The following is a 16962-nucleotide window of genomic DNA, read 5'->3' as shown; positions in this document are numbered from 1 at the left end:
TGAAAGCTAATTAGATAGCAGAAAATCCTCACAGAACTAAGTTTCCCTTACCTATCAATGCCAGAAGTCTATGAAAAGGTCTATTAAATTAAAGTCAATCTGGGAAAGAGAAAATAAAAAAAAAGTAAGTAGATTATAGACTGAAAAACTGCCAATATATATGCATAACCAACTGCATGTGCATCACTTGTTTGTGAAGTATCAAACGTACTTGTAGTTTCTTAACAATAGTAATAATCAATTTAAAACTGTGTAATTTTAAAATTTTGATATAAATCTATTGGCCTATATTTTCAAAAGCAACTAGTCACTTTGGCCCCAAAGCTTCAAAGAACTTACACGAGTAGTCCCATTGAGTCCAATTAATTAAAAAATATATTTTTGGTAAGTTAGAAATAGTGGGGGTGGGGTGGTGGATAAAGTGTAATGGTATTTCTTCTCTTCCTGTTCCAATGGGACTACTTGTGCACATCAGTGAAGCAAGCATGTAAGCACTTGCAGGATCCAGGCCTTAACGTGTACTCATGTCACATATTAGGTAATAAAGTGAACATACAAAAGGCATTACTTTAGGCTTTAAGTGTATTAGGAACTGACTGTAACCAAGCCACATGAGGTATTCTCAATAAATGTTTCAGTAATTGCAAATATACCTACTGTTCCATTGCATGCTCCTGTGTGTACACACACATCCTTGTTTTTATCTTGCCAAGTATATATGTTTAAATTCATAGGGCTGGTTAAAAAGATAAATAGTACTGGCTAATAGATAGAGTTAGGAACAAAAAGATTCTCCAAACAGTGTTGTCAATGCAGCTTGATCATGATTGCACTAAAGTCCTGGCTCTCCTAGTTATGTCCCACTCTTACACCAACTGCAGTACCAACTACAGTACAACAGGCTAAATTGTGTAGTGATTTTATTAAATGTGTAAGAGACCGCCAAACTCCTTCATATACACAACATCTCCTAGCCTCATCCTCCAAACTGTCATCAGACACTTTTACTTGTAAATAGATAAAACAAGGCACACAAATACAAATATTTGAAATCCAGTGCCAATCATTGGAATGATCCACCCGTTATATAGTTCTTCGCATCAGGGGAATGCTTGTTTTTTTATTTTTGTCATTTAGTCAAATAGATGAAATTAACAGCTATCCATTCTAAAATAATTCAACTCTGAACTTAAGCCAACAAAAACAAAAAATATTTGAGATAAATGTTGACAGTTATGGATAAGTATTCTACAGTTTCCTGATCAGTGCATAAACATTGCTATTTTATATGATAAAATAAAGTAGGAAAGGAAAGCATCCCTAGTCAGGAGAGTGGTTAAACACGTACTTCGCTTTAAGCAAGTGTAAGTGCTTTTTTGAATTAGATTTAGAGCAAATAACAATGCTAGATTATTTTGGTCAATTTATATTAATGTCTTCAACATTTAGTTTTGAGGTTTTCTTTTACATACACGCACACAAACAAAATGTAAGTGTTTTAGAAAGTATTTTGGGAATATTCTATTGAACATCACCATATAAATTTATATTCTGATTTACAGAAGAGTTGAGCCCCTTCATTTCCCACTGAAAGGTAGGCTACAGAGGCTTATCACTCCAAAAATTCTGGATACATCATATTTACTTACAGGGATGAAGTCAGTGGCAAAACCCCAAATTGTCTTGAGCTATGAACCAAAAAAAGACAACCAAAAAACAGCAGAAAAACTGTTCAGGAAGTGACATGAGAAAGCAGTTTTCAAATGCCTCTCAGTTTGGTTATTGGAGCATTCAATATATTGTTAAGGCTACTGACGTTTAGTAACTTGTTACACAGGTCACCTCTGAAGTGTAGTTCTGATCTGAGAAGAAACCATTTGAAAACGGCACCTTCATATTCAACAGATTTGCTCCTTTACACACAATCATATTCATTCACTTGAATGAGAAAAGTATGTTTTTGCTACTCTTACCCATTAGTCCCGCAGAGCCAGCATAGCTATGGGTGAGCAGTATGCTAATTCTTCTTGTGCATTAGCAGAATAATCCCAATTACAGAGCCACTTACACCTGTGCAACCCCACTGACAGCAATGGGATGCCCCAGGTGTAATGGAATGCCGCAGAACATTTATTAACAGTGATATGCTAGAAGGAAACAAATCTGCTTGGCTTTCTGATCCTAAATTTACAGGATTAATAGTTATAACAATTTTTTAAAATATCTTTTTGTTGTAAAGTGGGCACATTTCATATGCAGGCTATTGAGAAACAAACATGGAAATTCATATTTAAAAATAAATTGTTTATTTCAACTTTTGATAGCACCCATACCCTGCTCTAGACACCTTACAATAATTAAAATGAGTAATACTAAAATATATAAAAATATACTCACAATGCCATAATAGTTGGCCTTAATAATAACCAGGCATCTAACTTCTCCTCATTGTCATCATGTCCACAGGCTAAAAGATCCAGGTTCTGGGGCACCAAGGAAGGGACAAGATCCAGAATTCAGAGCCCTTCAGAAAAATACCTTGCCCTTCAGCCCCATTCTTACTTAACCAGAGATGCTGCTAAGTTAAGCATGTCTGCTGACTGTAATTCTTATGGTACTGTACCAAATAAGAGAGACAATCTCTAGAATAGGTAGGCCCTTAAACTCTATCCAGAAATTAACAGCCAGTGCAGACTACGGAGCAATGACTACATGAAGCTGTAAAGTAGGCAGGCTTGGCGGAATTCAATTTTTTTGTAATTTCGATGGATACTACCGATACTTATTTTTAACCATTTTTTCTATTTTTGGTTATTTAAATTTTCATAGATGTGAAAAATTATGGAGAGGATCAGACAATTATTTAATGACAGTAGACACAGATTCAAAAAGTTTAAGCTTTATAACCATTACCACAAATTTTCAATGTTGTATTTTAAAATATACAAAGTAAATAGCCGTAAAATCAAATGCTAATAAGTTCTCAATAGCATTTTCTTACTTTACCTATCTGTAAATTTCAATCATCAGTGGAAATATTTTTTCAGTGGTTTGTGGCTATAAGGTGATACCGGTAAAAAATCTAATCTTTCCAAGCCTAAAAGTAGGCCTGATTCTAATCTCACTAATATTAGTTTTACAAGTATAAGGAGGATACACGGATAACCTTTGCCAATGCATCAACCATGCCAGGAAACATAGTCATAGAAAATTAGTTGACTGCTGAATAACAAGGACATTGCCACTCATGTTGCTCCACTAACTCTCTTAATGGCCTTACATACACATTGAACAGGAGGGATGAAAAACTAGAACCATACAGTACCCCAATCTGAAAGAGCCATCACCCAAAGCCATCCTCTGGGACCTCTCACAAATTACCCATGATACTACCATGCTTTCCAGCACACTGCATCAGAATGCAGCTGTGACGGGTTGGGTCACAGAAACCCCCTTGGGAGCTGCCACCCAATGTACCAAGACTACCTCTGCTCCTGTTTTCCCTGCCAGCTCAGGACTCCAGCACCCTGTCTTGCTGAGCCAGACACTCCCGTCTGCTCCAACACCGACCCAGGGTCTGAATCACTTGCCCCAGAGCTGCAAGTTTACCTGAAACAGCTCACAGAAGTGTGCTTGTCTTTAGCACTCAGATGCCCAACTCCCAATGGGGTCTAAACCCAGATAAATCCGTTTTACCCTGCATAAAGCTTATGCAGGGCAAACTCATAAACTGTTCGCCCTCTATAACACTGATAGAGAGATCTGCACAGTTGTTTGCTCCCTCAGGTATTAATACATACTCTGAGTAAATTACTAAATAAAAAGTGATTTTATTAAATACAGAAAATAGGATTTAAGTGGTTCCAAGTAGTAACAGACAGAACAAAGTAAGTCACCAAGCAAAATAAAATAAAATGCGCAAATCTATGTCTAATCAAACTAAATACAGATAATCTCACCCTCAGAGATACTTCAGTAAGTTTTTCTCAGACTGGACACCTTCCAGGCCTGGGCACAATTCTTTCCCCTGGTACAGCTCTTGTTCCAGCTCAGGTGATAGCTAGGGGATTCTTCATGATGGCTCCTCTCTCCTTTGTTCTGTTCCACCCCTTTATATATCTTTTGCATAAGGCGGGAACCCTTTGTCCCTCTGGGTTTCCACCCCCCCTCACTGGAAAAGCACCAGGTTAAAGATGGATTCCAGTTCAGGTGACATGATCACATGTCACTGCAAGACTTCATTGCCCACTTGCCAGCACACACATATACAGGAAGACTCACAGGTAAATACAGCCATCTGCGGATAATGGTCCTTGTTAATGGGAGTCATTAAGATTCCAAACCATCATTAATGGCCTACACTTTACATAATTACAATAGGCCCTCAGAGTTATATTTTATATTTCTAGTTTTAGATACAAGAGTGGTACATTTATACAAATCGGATGATCATACTCAGTAGATTATAAGCTTTGTAATGATACCTTACAAGAGACCTTTTGCATGAAGCATATCCCAGTTACGTTATATTCACTTATCATGTTTTTATAAAACCATACAGACTGCACAACGTCACAGCAGCCTCACAGGCAGTCTCGCAGAGACCAGAGGCATCTATTGGCATAGCATTTTTAATAAATCAGAATGTCAATGAGGGCAAAACTGTTGTAATATTTGTTTTTAGACATGATTTCTCAATTGTTACCTTATAAACAACCAACATATTTCAATTTGTTACTATATTATTTCTTAGAGCAATGTGTATTATGTAAGATTCTTAGATAAGGAGTAAATCCAAAAGAATTTCCAAGTTTGCTGCTAGATCTCCTCCCACATACCATATGTTTAAAACTAGTGTTTATGACTCAGCAGACTCTATGCTCAAAACCATACACACTATTAACAGCAATTTTAAAGCTTGTTCTGTTCCCAGCATTTTAAAATATATTCACTCATGAAAAAAGTATAGTATTCTACTATAATAATCCAAAACACTACAGTTTCCAATATTTGATTCTGCAAAGTTTTTGGATTATTACTGTTGAATACTTTTTTGTTGTTTTAATAAAGGACAGCTACAAGCATATGTTATCTTAAAAACCTTAGTCAAATTAGCAAAAGGAAACCAACGGAGGAAAAAATGATTACTAAAGAAAAAAGATCCAGCTTTAGGTAATATATTGGTTTCATTTTACTACAGATCTGGGTTAAAATGAGTTTGTACACTCATCCAGTTTCTTTTAAAAGTTAAAGACTCTTATTATGTTGCTGGAACTCCTCCTCATGAGAAACAAGATAAGAATCCTACTTGAAAAAGTGAAGAGAAAGGAGAAAAAAGGGGATCAGGAAGGAGGGAAACTAGTTTGACGTGGAGTGATAAATGAAAGGCTAGAATGGAGGCACGTCCAAGAGTAACCTTGCTGGGGAGTCACAAGTCATGATGCTATCCCTGCTGATTGTTCATTGGAATTTTGGTATAAATATGTAGCTATACATCTGCTATTAAAAATAAATGTTATAGGTTAAAGGGACGGCTGCCTTATATTTCTTTATATTTAACATGAGTATGTAGTTATATTGGTGTGGGTAGCATTTTACAGAGACAAAGACAAGCTCCTTGCCTAAAGAGTTTATAATCTAAATTAGATACGACATGATAGGGGGGGAAATATGTCAAGCGAGAGGGAGGAAGGCTAATTTACACAAACTACCATTATGACAGATGTATGCATTCACAAAGAATGCATTATATTATGCCAATTACAAACGCATGAGCATGCGCGCACGCACACACACAAAGTTAAAGGACATTACTGGGCTTGCAAAGCAAAGCACTCAAAAGTTAGCAAATGCCAGCATTTCCTAACTTTTGAGAGCTTGACTTTTCAACTTAAATAATGTTCTTTTAATATTTTTTGGGGAGAGGGGAGGTTGTATGAAGTTGTCATAATATAATGCAAATTAAGGAAACTACCTCTCGTAATGCTAATGCCTGTAGAACCTTCATTTGGCCCTCTGAGCGGATGCATTATGACATAATCTTTAATTGCATGATCACATAACTTTTTTTCCCCCACAGGACCGTTGCCTCATTCAGTGGATGATTCATATCGTATACTCATGGTTCAATGTGTGACCCAATCCCTTCTTTATTGCACACTCTTCAAACCCTGCTCTGAACACAGTATTATTAATTTCCTCATGAGCTTTTCTCTGGCACCCATCACTATAAAATCTGAGTGCTTCACAACAATTGATCTTCACAAAACACCTGTGAGAAGAGTGGGTATTATTATCCCCATTTTACAGATGGGGAAGTGAAGCACAGACAGATTAAGGTCAAAAGTATCTACTAATTTTGGATACCCAATTTGAGAAGCCTAGGACCTGATTTTTCACAGTGCCTAGCAATATACAGCACTTTATATAGTATCACAGAAATATAGAGCTGGAAGGGACCTCAAGCGCTGCAGCATGACCATCCCTGACCGATGTTTGTTCAACCTGTTCTTAAAAATCTCCAATGATGGGGATTCCACAGCCTCCTTTGGGAGCCTATTCCAGAGCTTGTCGTTAGAAAGATTTTCCTAAAATATAGCCTAAAACTCCCTTGCTGCAGATTCAGCTGATTACTTCTTCTCCTACCTTCACTGGACTTTCTTACAGTGTGGTGCCCAGAACTGGACACAGTATTCTAGATGGGGCCTCATCAGTGCTGAGTAGAGTAGGATAATTACCTTCCAAGTCCTCCAGACAAGACTCCTGTTAAAACACCCCAGAGGATATTAGCCTTTTTAGCAACTACATCATGTTGTTGACTCAGTCAATTTGTGATTCTCTATAACCCCCAGATCCTTTTCTGCAATACGATTACCTAGCCAGTTATTCCTCATTTTGTTGTTGTTCATTTGATTTTTTTTTTTCTTCTTAAGTGTAGTACTTTGCACTTCTCTATACTGAATTCCATCCTGTTGATTTCAGGCCAATTCTCCAATCTGTCACAGATATTTTGAATTCTTTTAATCCTGTCCTCCAAAGTGCTTGCAACCCTTCCCTGCTTGTTGTCTTCCACTAATTTTACAAGCAGACTCTTCATTTCTTTATCCAAGTCATAAATGAAAACATTGAATAGTACTGGACCCAGGATTGACCCCTGCTAGACCCCATCAGATACATCCCCCCAATTTGACAGCAAACCATTGAGAACTGCTCTTTGAGCATGGTCTTTCAACCAGTTTTGAACCCACCTAATGGTAATTTCATCTAGACCTTACTTCTCTAGTTTGCATACGAGAAGGTCATGTGGGACTGTGTCAAAAGCCTTACTGAAAATCAAGATATATCATGTCTACTGCGTCCCTCTATCCAGTAGGCCAGTAACCCTGGTAAAGAAGAAAATTAGTTTGTTCTTAGCAAATTGGCGTTTGTTCTTGACAAATCCATGCTGGCTATTACTTATAATCCTATTATCCCCTGGGTGCTTACAAATTGATTTTTTAATTTGTCCCAGTATCTTTCCAGGTACCAACGTTAGGCTGACTGATCTATAATTCCTCAGGTCTTCTTTTTTCCCTTTTTAAAGAGAGATGCTATGTTTTCCTTCTCTGGTCCTCTGAGACCTTACCCATCTCCATGATTTCTCAAAGATAATCTGCCAGCAGTTCTGAAATTGTTTCAGTTAGTTCCTTAAGTACCCTAGGATGAACTGCAACTTTAATACATTTAACATTCCTAAGTATTATTTAACCTGTTCTTTCCCTATTTTGGCTTGCAATACTTCCCTTTTGTTGTTAATATTAATTATAATTATCTACGTTAAGCATTTGGTCACAATTTACCTTTTTAGTGTAAACAAACAAAATAGGCATTAAACACCTCAGTCTTCTTAGCATAATCCATTAACATCTCTCCCTCCCTGCTAAGAAAGGACCTACGCTTTCCTTTGTATTTCTCTTGCTCCTAATGTATTTATAGAACTTCTTCTTATTGCCTTTTATGTCTCTTGCTAGGTATACCTCATTTTGTGCCTTAGCCTTTCTGCTTTTTCCCCTACATGCTTGGTGCTATTCTTTTGTACTCATCTTTAGCGATTTGTCCATGTTTCTACTTTTTGTAGGATTCCTTTTTAATTTTCAGGTCATTAACACTGTTCTGATGGAGCCATATTGGCCTCTTACTGTTCTTATCTTTCCTTCCCATCAGGACAGTTTGCTGGTTTGCCTTTAATATTGTCTGAGAAACTGTGAGCTCTCCTGAACTCCTTTTGTTCAAAGCACAGCTCCCATTGACCACAGTTGTACTGTGAGTGCCCAGCACTTCTGCAAATCAGACCCCAAGCTCTCAAGTCAAGTGCCCATAAAATGACAATTAGTGACTGCCTGTGAAAAGTTTGGTGTGACTTGCCCAGCATCACACAGGAACTCTGTGACAAAGTCAAGGATAGAATCCAGTTTTCCGGGGCAGCATTCAACTGCCTTAACCATGAAACCATCCTTTCTTTCCCTTCAATCCCCTGCCTCAATCACTGCACACATTCCAACTTTTGCAATAAATGTAGCAGGGGTTCTATACACAACAGCCTTCTTGACTACACAGCCTTGATTAACTCCCAGAGCAGGTCCATCCTGTGTACTTAATGAGGCAGGTGTCCTGTGGGGAAAAAAACAGCATGTGCTCATGTAATTCAAGACTGTCTCAAGGCACATGCACAATGGAGGGGGAACCTTCATTTTGGGGTTTCCTACTTGACTGTGCACCTTTAATAATGTCCTAACAGAGGGATATGGGTGTATGCATAATTTACTAGGTTTTTTAAAAAAAAGCTGAAAAATCAGAAATGCCATCATGTCAAGTCACATTGACACCCACCTGAGTCATTCTGCGATTTGAGCTAAAAGAGTAGCCGATAGCAGTAACAGGTTTTCATCCAATGTGCACCAGCACTAGAAGGGGATGATATACACTGCCAAAGGGTTTCACAGATGAGTGGTGAGATTCAAAAATCATGAGTTCCATTCCAGGCTCCAGAGAGGAGTGTGCTCTAGTGGGCAGAGACTGTTCTGCCTTTCCTTCCCTCCCACTACGCTCATTCCCCAACGACCTGTCACCCCATCACCCAGTCCTTTGGCCAGCCATTCCCAATCACCTCCCCACTCCCATGCCCAGTTTCTCCTCTCCCAGCTCCTCATCCAATCTTTTGCTTCCCTTTCCACTCCCCCGCCTCCATATGCCTGCTCCCTACCTACATACCCTGTCTCCACTGGGTTCCCACTCCTGGTCTTCTCAACCAGGTAGTCACAGCTTCTTTCTACCCCAATCCCCAGGTTCCTTCTCTACCCCCACCCCCCAACAGCCTACAGTCCCAGTAATGTACCCCCATCCAGGCCCCTGTCCATGCCCCCTGCTCTGGCTCTTATCTCCTCTGCACTGGAATTATTCAGTTTCCTTTTCCATGTTGCCTGTGCATCAGCAGAGGGGAGTACTGAACACAGGAGAGACAAGCTCCTTCCCCTTAGTTCCGGTGCCCAGCCCCAGCACAACCTGCAGCAGCACAGCGCTTTAATTCAAAGCAAAGTCCTGCTCAGCTGCAGGCTGAATCATGTTTATTGAAAATGGAATGTTCTGTCTTTTTACCTAGGAAGCTCTAGCAAGTCTCTACTGAGAGTGTGCAGTTCCTAAAGACTAATAATTTGGGCACATTTGGGTGGATTTTCAAATCCTTGACACAAAAAGTCACTCCCCTTACCCACAAAATTGCAAGTTCTTGGAAACAGTTGAACTGTTTGGGTTGAAATTTACACACAAATACGAAGTCAGCCAGAGGCAGACCCCTGGCATGGAAAATTTCAGCCCAACTGGTTAAAAACTGTCAAAGATAGAAGCAACTGTAGGTTGTGTCAGGCAAACTTCATATTTAGGCAGTGCTACCATCCCTGTCTATAATATTTAGCATTGTCTCTCGTTTCTGGTGAGATTTGTTATTTATTAATTTTTAGGCCAGCCTAATAAAAGCTAAAGCTACTTATTCTGCTTCCCTTTCACACGTTCAGTAATACCTCACTTCAGAGCACTGATGCCAACAGTAAAACACACAAGTAAGGGTGATGCAGCCATCACTTTTATTAAGCTTGTGTGGGTCATTGTGGGAGAGGCTGAGGAAAAAGTGGGGAAGATTCTGAAGGTGAATGAGACTGTGTGGCTGATAGGATCAAGAATAATTAAGGCAGAGAGGACAGCGTGGGAGAAAAGAGGAAGGATACAAACAGGCATGAAGGTATGCAAGATTATCAGAGGGTAGAGTTCAAGCAGAAGAGTGGTAAGAGGTAACATCTAAGCGTGGTCAAAGATCTGCAGCTCCCTGAAGACAAGGACAAGGGGTTTCAATATGATATTGACGTAGATGAGGAAAATGAAGGGACTCAAGTGGGGATGACGTGGTCAGAGCAGCAGGAGATGACTTTGGGAATGGTATTTTGGATACTCTAGAAGGGATGTGCAATGTGGGAATCAGGTAGATCAGAAAGAAAGTTGAAACAGCCTACGCAAGAGATAAGTGTTTGGAAGTAGGGATAAAGGAGGAGGGATACATTTGGGATATATTGTAGAGGAGGAAATGGCAATTTTTTAGCAATAGACTAGATGTAACTAAAGCCAACCAAGCCCAGAATTTTGAAAGGCAAAGCAGGAGAAAACTACAATAATGGTACATCAACTATGTTGAACATGATGGACAGGTCACAGAAAAAGAAGATTAAGAAAAAGCTGTTGGACTTGGCCAGAAAGAGGACGCAAGTGCAGGCTCAGTGGAGTGAGAGGCCAAGTAAGACTGAAGAGTCACGGACAGAGTTAGCAGCATGGAAGTCAAGGCAATGGGACAAAACAAACAAAAACAATGTATCTGACATTCCTGTTTGTAAGCTTTCCAAAATGTTATTTGTTTATTTTGATAGTAGTACTTGTATACACAGCCAAACGTTTAGAGGTCAACTGTAAACAGCTTACATTTTAGTTAGGCTTCTTTTAAAAGTACACTGAAATGTCTGTATCAGCAGCATAATGCTAGTAACAGCTGAGCAAAGTGTAAGGACAAAGCAACACATACTGTAAGTAAACCTCAGTATTTAGACCAGCTCCCATTAGTTGAAGTCTTGCATTTCTTAAAAATGTAAATGTTAGTTATTAGACTACTTCAGAAATATTCAGTTAAAATACTTGTATAAATTCATCAATACTCATGGCTTTCAAATTCTCATTTTCAATCTCCTAAGAACAGCATCCTAATTCTACCATCACCAAAATACTTACTATATAAAAATACAGCTGGTCATATAAACGTGTGTGTAACTATCGATAAACATAGATATAGATATCGATAGATAGATAGATAGATAGATAGATAGATAGATAGATAGATAACACGTGACCAGCTATATTTTACTGCATTATAAAAGAAAAACTCTGTTTTTGTTTCACAATGATAAAATATGCAAATATGTATTAAGTCATTAATTTGCCATCAAACAAGTTATTTGCATGGAAGGTTACAGGAAGATAAGAAAATTCTAATTTAAATGCATTTATCTTCTGGGCCAACAAGCCTTTCTCCTGTAAAACCTATACAGTTATAAAAGGTGACAGGATATAAGTGTTAGTATTCTCTCACTCTCTTCAAAATAACACATTGTTATTTTGATGCCAACTGATAAAAACAGCCTGAGATGCAGTACAGATGGTTTTATGCAGTACAGAATAACAATAGTTTCTAACCCAAATATGCTTTTCCTCACAGGAATTAAAACTGCATACGCTTTTATCTTGCAGTCAGTAAACATTTTGTAATAAAAACTGATTATAAAAAGTTGCTTAACACGTTATAAATGATTTTAAGAATTATCTTTGAAGTCTAAAATAGACCTTAATTTAAAAAAGCTTTACATTGGTGAATATCACAGAACATGATAAAAACATATTGGGCTAGGTGAAAACAAACATTTTTCCCCAGTGAGAGCTGAACTGCATATTTCATACATTTATTCAAGTAAACAAGCTGATGCTAACATTGCAAGCCAAATTCTGCCCAGGTTTGCACCCCACCATAATGAACAGATCTGTAAAGCAAAATTTGTTCTTTTTCTATGTAAGATATTTTTAATCGCCATGCTGATTTTTCCAGTTTTATTTTTGGAAATAAACACACAGCATACACACAACTCAACGGTATCCCAACCTTTTAACCAAACCACAGGTTTCTTGCTAGCTTTCTTTTGCTAGCAGTGCAGCTAAACTGCAAATAACAATTTGTCATCCACATAGTCTTGCCATTTTGTTAACAAGAAGTTGGATTATATTACTCTGTAATTACATGGTTCTGCAGTGAGATTAATTGCTTAATAACAAGATACCCAATGTAGCTGCTTAATAGAAATTCAATATTAGGTCAGTCTGAAGCAACAGAATTTTTTTTTTTTACATGTTACAATTTTTAATATGTCTTTCATACTGTTAGATTAATACTCAATATGCACTTTGAAGTGTCTCCATTCTTAGAAGTGTAATTACTTTTCTCTTTTACCGGCAATCAGAAAGGCTATGTAAAGTTTTCAAACTGACAGGAATGTCCATACTTATATTGAAGCCTAGAACACATTTAACCATTCTCCACAATTTAACAAACAAGGCTGTTCTCCTGAGTTTATGATCCACATAAATGGATCCTCACACTGGTGCAGAGCCCACTGATTTCACAGGGACGTCCTGCAGGTGGATTCTTGTGAGCTCTGACACCAGTTCCTCTTAGTAAGTCACTTAACCTCTCTGGTTTTCTTTTCCCATCTGTAAAATGAGGATAACATTTAGCTACCTCACAGGTAGGGTGACTTGGGTCAGGACGCAAATTGTCCCGATATCTGCCGACAGTGCTTTTTTTTGCTCTGGCGGCAGGGACTGACTTGGTGGTTTGTTTTTTTTGCCCCCCCCATGTGTCCCGATTTTCTCTTTCCCTCATCTGGTCACCCTACTCACAGGATTGTAGTGAGAAGCACTCAATATCTGCAAAGTGCTACATAGGAGCTAAAATACACCAAAACCTTCCAATGGCTGGAGGCATAATGGCTCCCAAACACCCAGCATATCTAAAAAAATTTCCCTTAAAACTCTTTAAAATGTAACGTTAGGTATGAAGCAACAAGGCTTCACATCTCATGCAGCTTGAGGTTGGAGAAGTAAGAATCAAAGGTCTCCCGTTTTAGTATATGTAACCAGTTAATTTGGTGATGGCTTAAAGCAGTGGTTCCCAAACTTGTTCCGCCGCTTGTGCAGGGAAAGCCCCTGGCGGGCTCCACTACGTCCCTTGGCCCGCGCCGCTTCCAGCAGCTCCCATTAGCCTGGAGCAGCGAACCGCGGCCACTGGGAGCCGCGATCGGCCGAACCTGCGGACGCGGCAGGTAAACAAACCGGCCCGGCCCGCCAGGGGCTTTCCCTGCACAAGCGGCAGAACAAGTTTGGGAACCACTGGCTTAAAGAATCTGTCCCCTAACCCACATCAAAATCACTAAGATCAACCCTTTGCATGGAGTTGATTACACTGGGAATCTGAGGGCCTACAAAATTAAAAATGCTAAGCTGATACCTGGGTCAGAAAGGACTTAAACCAAAACTATATTAAATGCAAAAAAGCCCCAACACCACCTAGAAAACAAAGAGAAAAAATACATTTGTGCAATACTACTGTTGCACAATTAAGTGCTGAAAAGCCGGGAGATACCAAAAGTTAAGCTTGAATGGGCAGGCTTATCTCCGCCCCTTGAGCATAAGCATTATGATATACAATTGTTTTTTCACATGTTAATCAAATATTATTAAAGCAGCAGATAGCAGCTGCTGAATGGGGCCAGATGACTTGTCCCAGGCCGTCAGTAAGCCCCTTGCTCTCTCTCAAATTCCTCCCTGAGCCTGAACCTGCCCTGTCCCCTAATTCTCTTTCCAAAATCCTGCTGTGCTCCCTAACATACAGAGTAAGGTGAGAAGGCCCACTGTCAACTTTCTCCACATCCAGCATGCATTGGAACAAGATCATTTCTGCTTCATTCAGAGCTTTTGCGGCTCTTATTTGGCTTGGATTACTGTGCCAAATTCCCATTTTTATTCACCCTTTTGCTGCATCTTGAGATGGCATTTCTTTGTTTTTACAAACTAAATTTGAAATGTACTTTAGTGCTGTATGTTGATCCTAGGGCTATAAATTCAGCTGCATCTTTTTTCTTAACTACAGGGCAGCCTGCAAGGTTTTCCACTCCACAAACTGCTTACAATTTAGGATGCATATTTTATGAGTTTAAGTTTAGTTTCATGTGTTAGATTTAGATTGTTGAATGAGTAATAGATTTTATAAATATAATAGATCTATTATAAATAGATTTTTTTTACTATAATATGGGGCTATCAAAAAGTATACCCTAGATCTACTGAAACAACTTTTCTTTCTTTAGCTAAAAATGTGGATCTACAACAGATGTTTTGTCTTGCAATCAAAATAAAGACTCAGGCATGTTTTTGACTTGGAAGGGCTATTATTTGCAGTAGGTTAAGTGTACTTTAGATTATGCTGCCAGAAATATGGCCAAGTTCAGAGGCAATTAGTGTATGCTAGAAAGCTTGAGCATCAAGGAGCCTTAATCACTGTAACGTACATATAGATAACACCCACCTGTGGGAAAAGATGTAAGGACCTGCTCCCAAACCTTACAAACCCCATGAGATCTACACAGATCCCAAAATATCAAAGAGGAAGTATGTCTCTCTCCACCTGCTTTGGCCCCACTAGAACTATGCCACCAGGGAGTTGAGCCCTACTGATAGCTGAAACGGAGATCCCTGGGAGGGTAATCTCCACATGAATTGGAGTTAGGGGGACAGGGCATACCCCTTCCTCAATATAGATGCAGGCCCATAGAGAAGTGTTTCCAGACTCCAAGGATGAAATTGCCTAAGGAGGTTGTAGAATCTCCATCACTGGAAATTTTTAAGAGCAGGTTAGACAGACACCTGTCAGGGATGGTCTAGATAATACTTAGTCCTGCTATGAGTGCAGGGAACTGGACTAGATGACCTCTCAAGGTCCCTTCTAGTCCGATGATTATATGATCTGCCACATAGCAAGTTACTATGGAATCATCTCTGAACGTGGCCAGAATTCGTATTTTTCTTTGTGGTACAAGGAATTTTTTTTTCAAATTCACATTTGTTGGAGTTACAGAGATCTAGTTTATATTTCTTTTGTATATACTGTTAATACCTTCGCACTTGGATATCAGTGTTGGATGTTGTCTTAATTGAAATCATTATATCATAATAATTTAGCTCTTAATTGCAATTTTTTTTTTTTTTTTAAAGTGTGGAGTTGGATTTTAAACAGCAGGAAGACAAACTACAGCCGGTTCTGAGAAAACTTCACCCTATTGAGGAAACTCAGGTTGCACCTTTGCCTTATTCTCAGGAGAGTTACTCAACTCCCAAACAAAAATCCAAAACTGAATCAAAAAAGCACGGAAGATGGAAACTCTGGTTTCTTTAATAAGTCCATTAGCTATGGAGTTTAAGGCCTTCTTTGAAACATATTTGGAATTCAATTAATCATCTAAAAAGGGATCTTGGTAAATTGATCAGTGTTATCAGCCACTGTTACTCTGGTTATTATGGGCAGCATTCAGTTCTCACCATATGTACCAAAAAGGCCTTTGTACCTATAAACTAATGTTCATGAGCAAGGCATTAAATCATACCTTGCCAACTTTTATTTGCAGTTCACCAATGTGGGATGTAAAATCAGAATTGAAATGTGTATAGACAAAGATGACAAGTAAAACTATTTTCCCACCACCACCACCCCCCTTAGATCTGCAAGTGTTATGTTTCAACCTGGTAAATGGCATCCTGCACACAGCTAAAATCACTATTTTTAAGCCTTTTTATGTTCCGTTTCGTTTTAAACATTAATGAGGAAAAAAGCAAGCCTTGTGTTTGCAAAGATCTTCAATTTTACATTTAATTTTGCAAATAAGTGGGGGTCATGAGAAGTGCAATTTTTAGCACATAATATCCTGGAGAAAGCACAACTTTTCAAATGGTCCAAGACCATGAATAATCTCTATGATGTGACTATATATGTGTATTTGCCTTCATGTGCTGTAGAGTTAAACCAAGTTATTACATCTCAGCATCATATTGACACCTCTAATTTAGTGTCATATTTATCACCGGACTTGTGACATATTTACTGCTCATTTCAAAGGATGAGCAGCCAGAAACCACCCGAAGTCAGGACACACATTTAATCACTAAAAGTTGACAGGGTCGAAGCTATGGGACACTAACCTTTCTTAGATCTCATTTTTATATTTTGGTACCCAGAGGCCAAAATGCTATATTCTGGCACAGAATATGAAAAAAATAAGATGGATAATATTAAAATGATAAATTGTTGGCAGTTGCCACACTTTAAATCCTTTTGTAATTCAATCGTCAGAAAAACTGTACACTATTGTAGAGGGTGCTAGAAATTTCATAGTATGCATTATGCTTTATTACAAGAGTTCAGAAGGGCCTGGCAACTTTAATAGTTATTTATTTAGCTGAGCTTCTAAGATCAATTTCCAGACCAACATAATATCATTTGTATTAAAGTAATATATTAACTGTACTAATCAATCACACATAGGGGGGAAAGCTGTGAATCAAATTTCTTCTTAGATTTTTAAAAACAGTAACACTTTAAATCCACTATCAGTTATACACTGCAATCTTTTCCCTTTCCATATTAAGCACTGTCGTTAAAAAACCCTAATCTAGGTGACTGTCTGGAAAACTCTTGTAATGATAGGGATTGGGAATCTTTTTCTTTTTTCTTTTAGTTAAATAATTTGAGTAGTATACACTCATGTGACAGAAACTGGGATACAAGGTACT

General features: G+C 38.5%; 2 protein-coding genes across 3 annotated transcripts in view; one reads left to right on the top strand and one right to left on the bottom strand.

The window, feature by feature from the left end:
* Window positions 1-15571, top strand: part of INSYN2A (inhibitory synaptic factor 2A) — a 59177-nt gene extending 43606 nt beyond the window's left edge. Inside the window, exon 3 of the mRNA XM_065407137.1 lies at window positions 15391-15571. Coding sequence (XP_065263209.1) covers window positions 15391-15571 — 181 coding nt within the window. The remainder of the gene's footprint in view (window positions 1-15390) is intronic.
* Window positions 1-16962, bottom strand: part of DOCK1 (dedicator of cytokinesis 1) — a 558093-nt gene that overhangs the window by 355912 nt on the left and 185219 nt on the right. The gene's annotated exons all lie outside the window — the stretch shown is intronic.

Source organism: Emys orbicularis, chromosome 7, assembly GCF_028017835.1.
Source record: "Emys orbicularis isolate rEmyOrb1 chromosome 7, rEmyOrb1.hap1, whole genome shotgun sequence".
Taxonomy (NCBI): Eukaryota; Metazoa; Chordata; order Testudines; family Emydidae; genus Emys; species Emys orbicularis.
The sequence above is the reverse complement of the archived record's forward strand: the minus strand, read 5'-3'. Positions and strand labels throughout refer to the sequence as shown.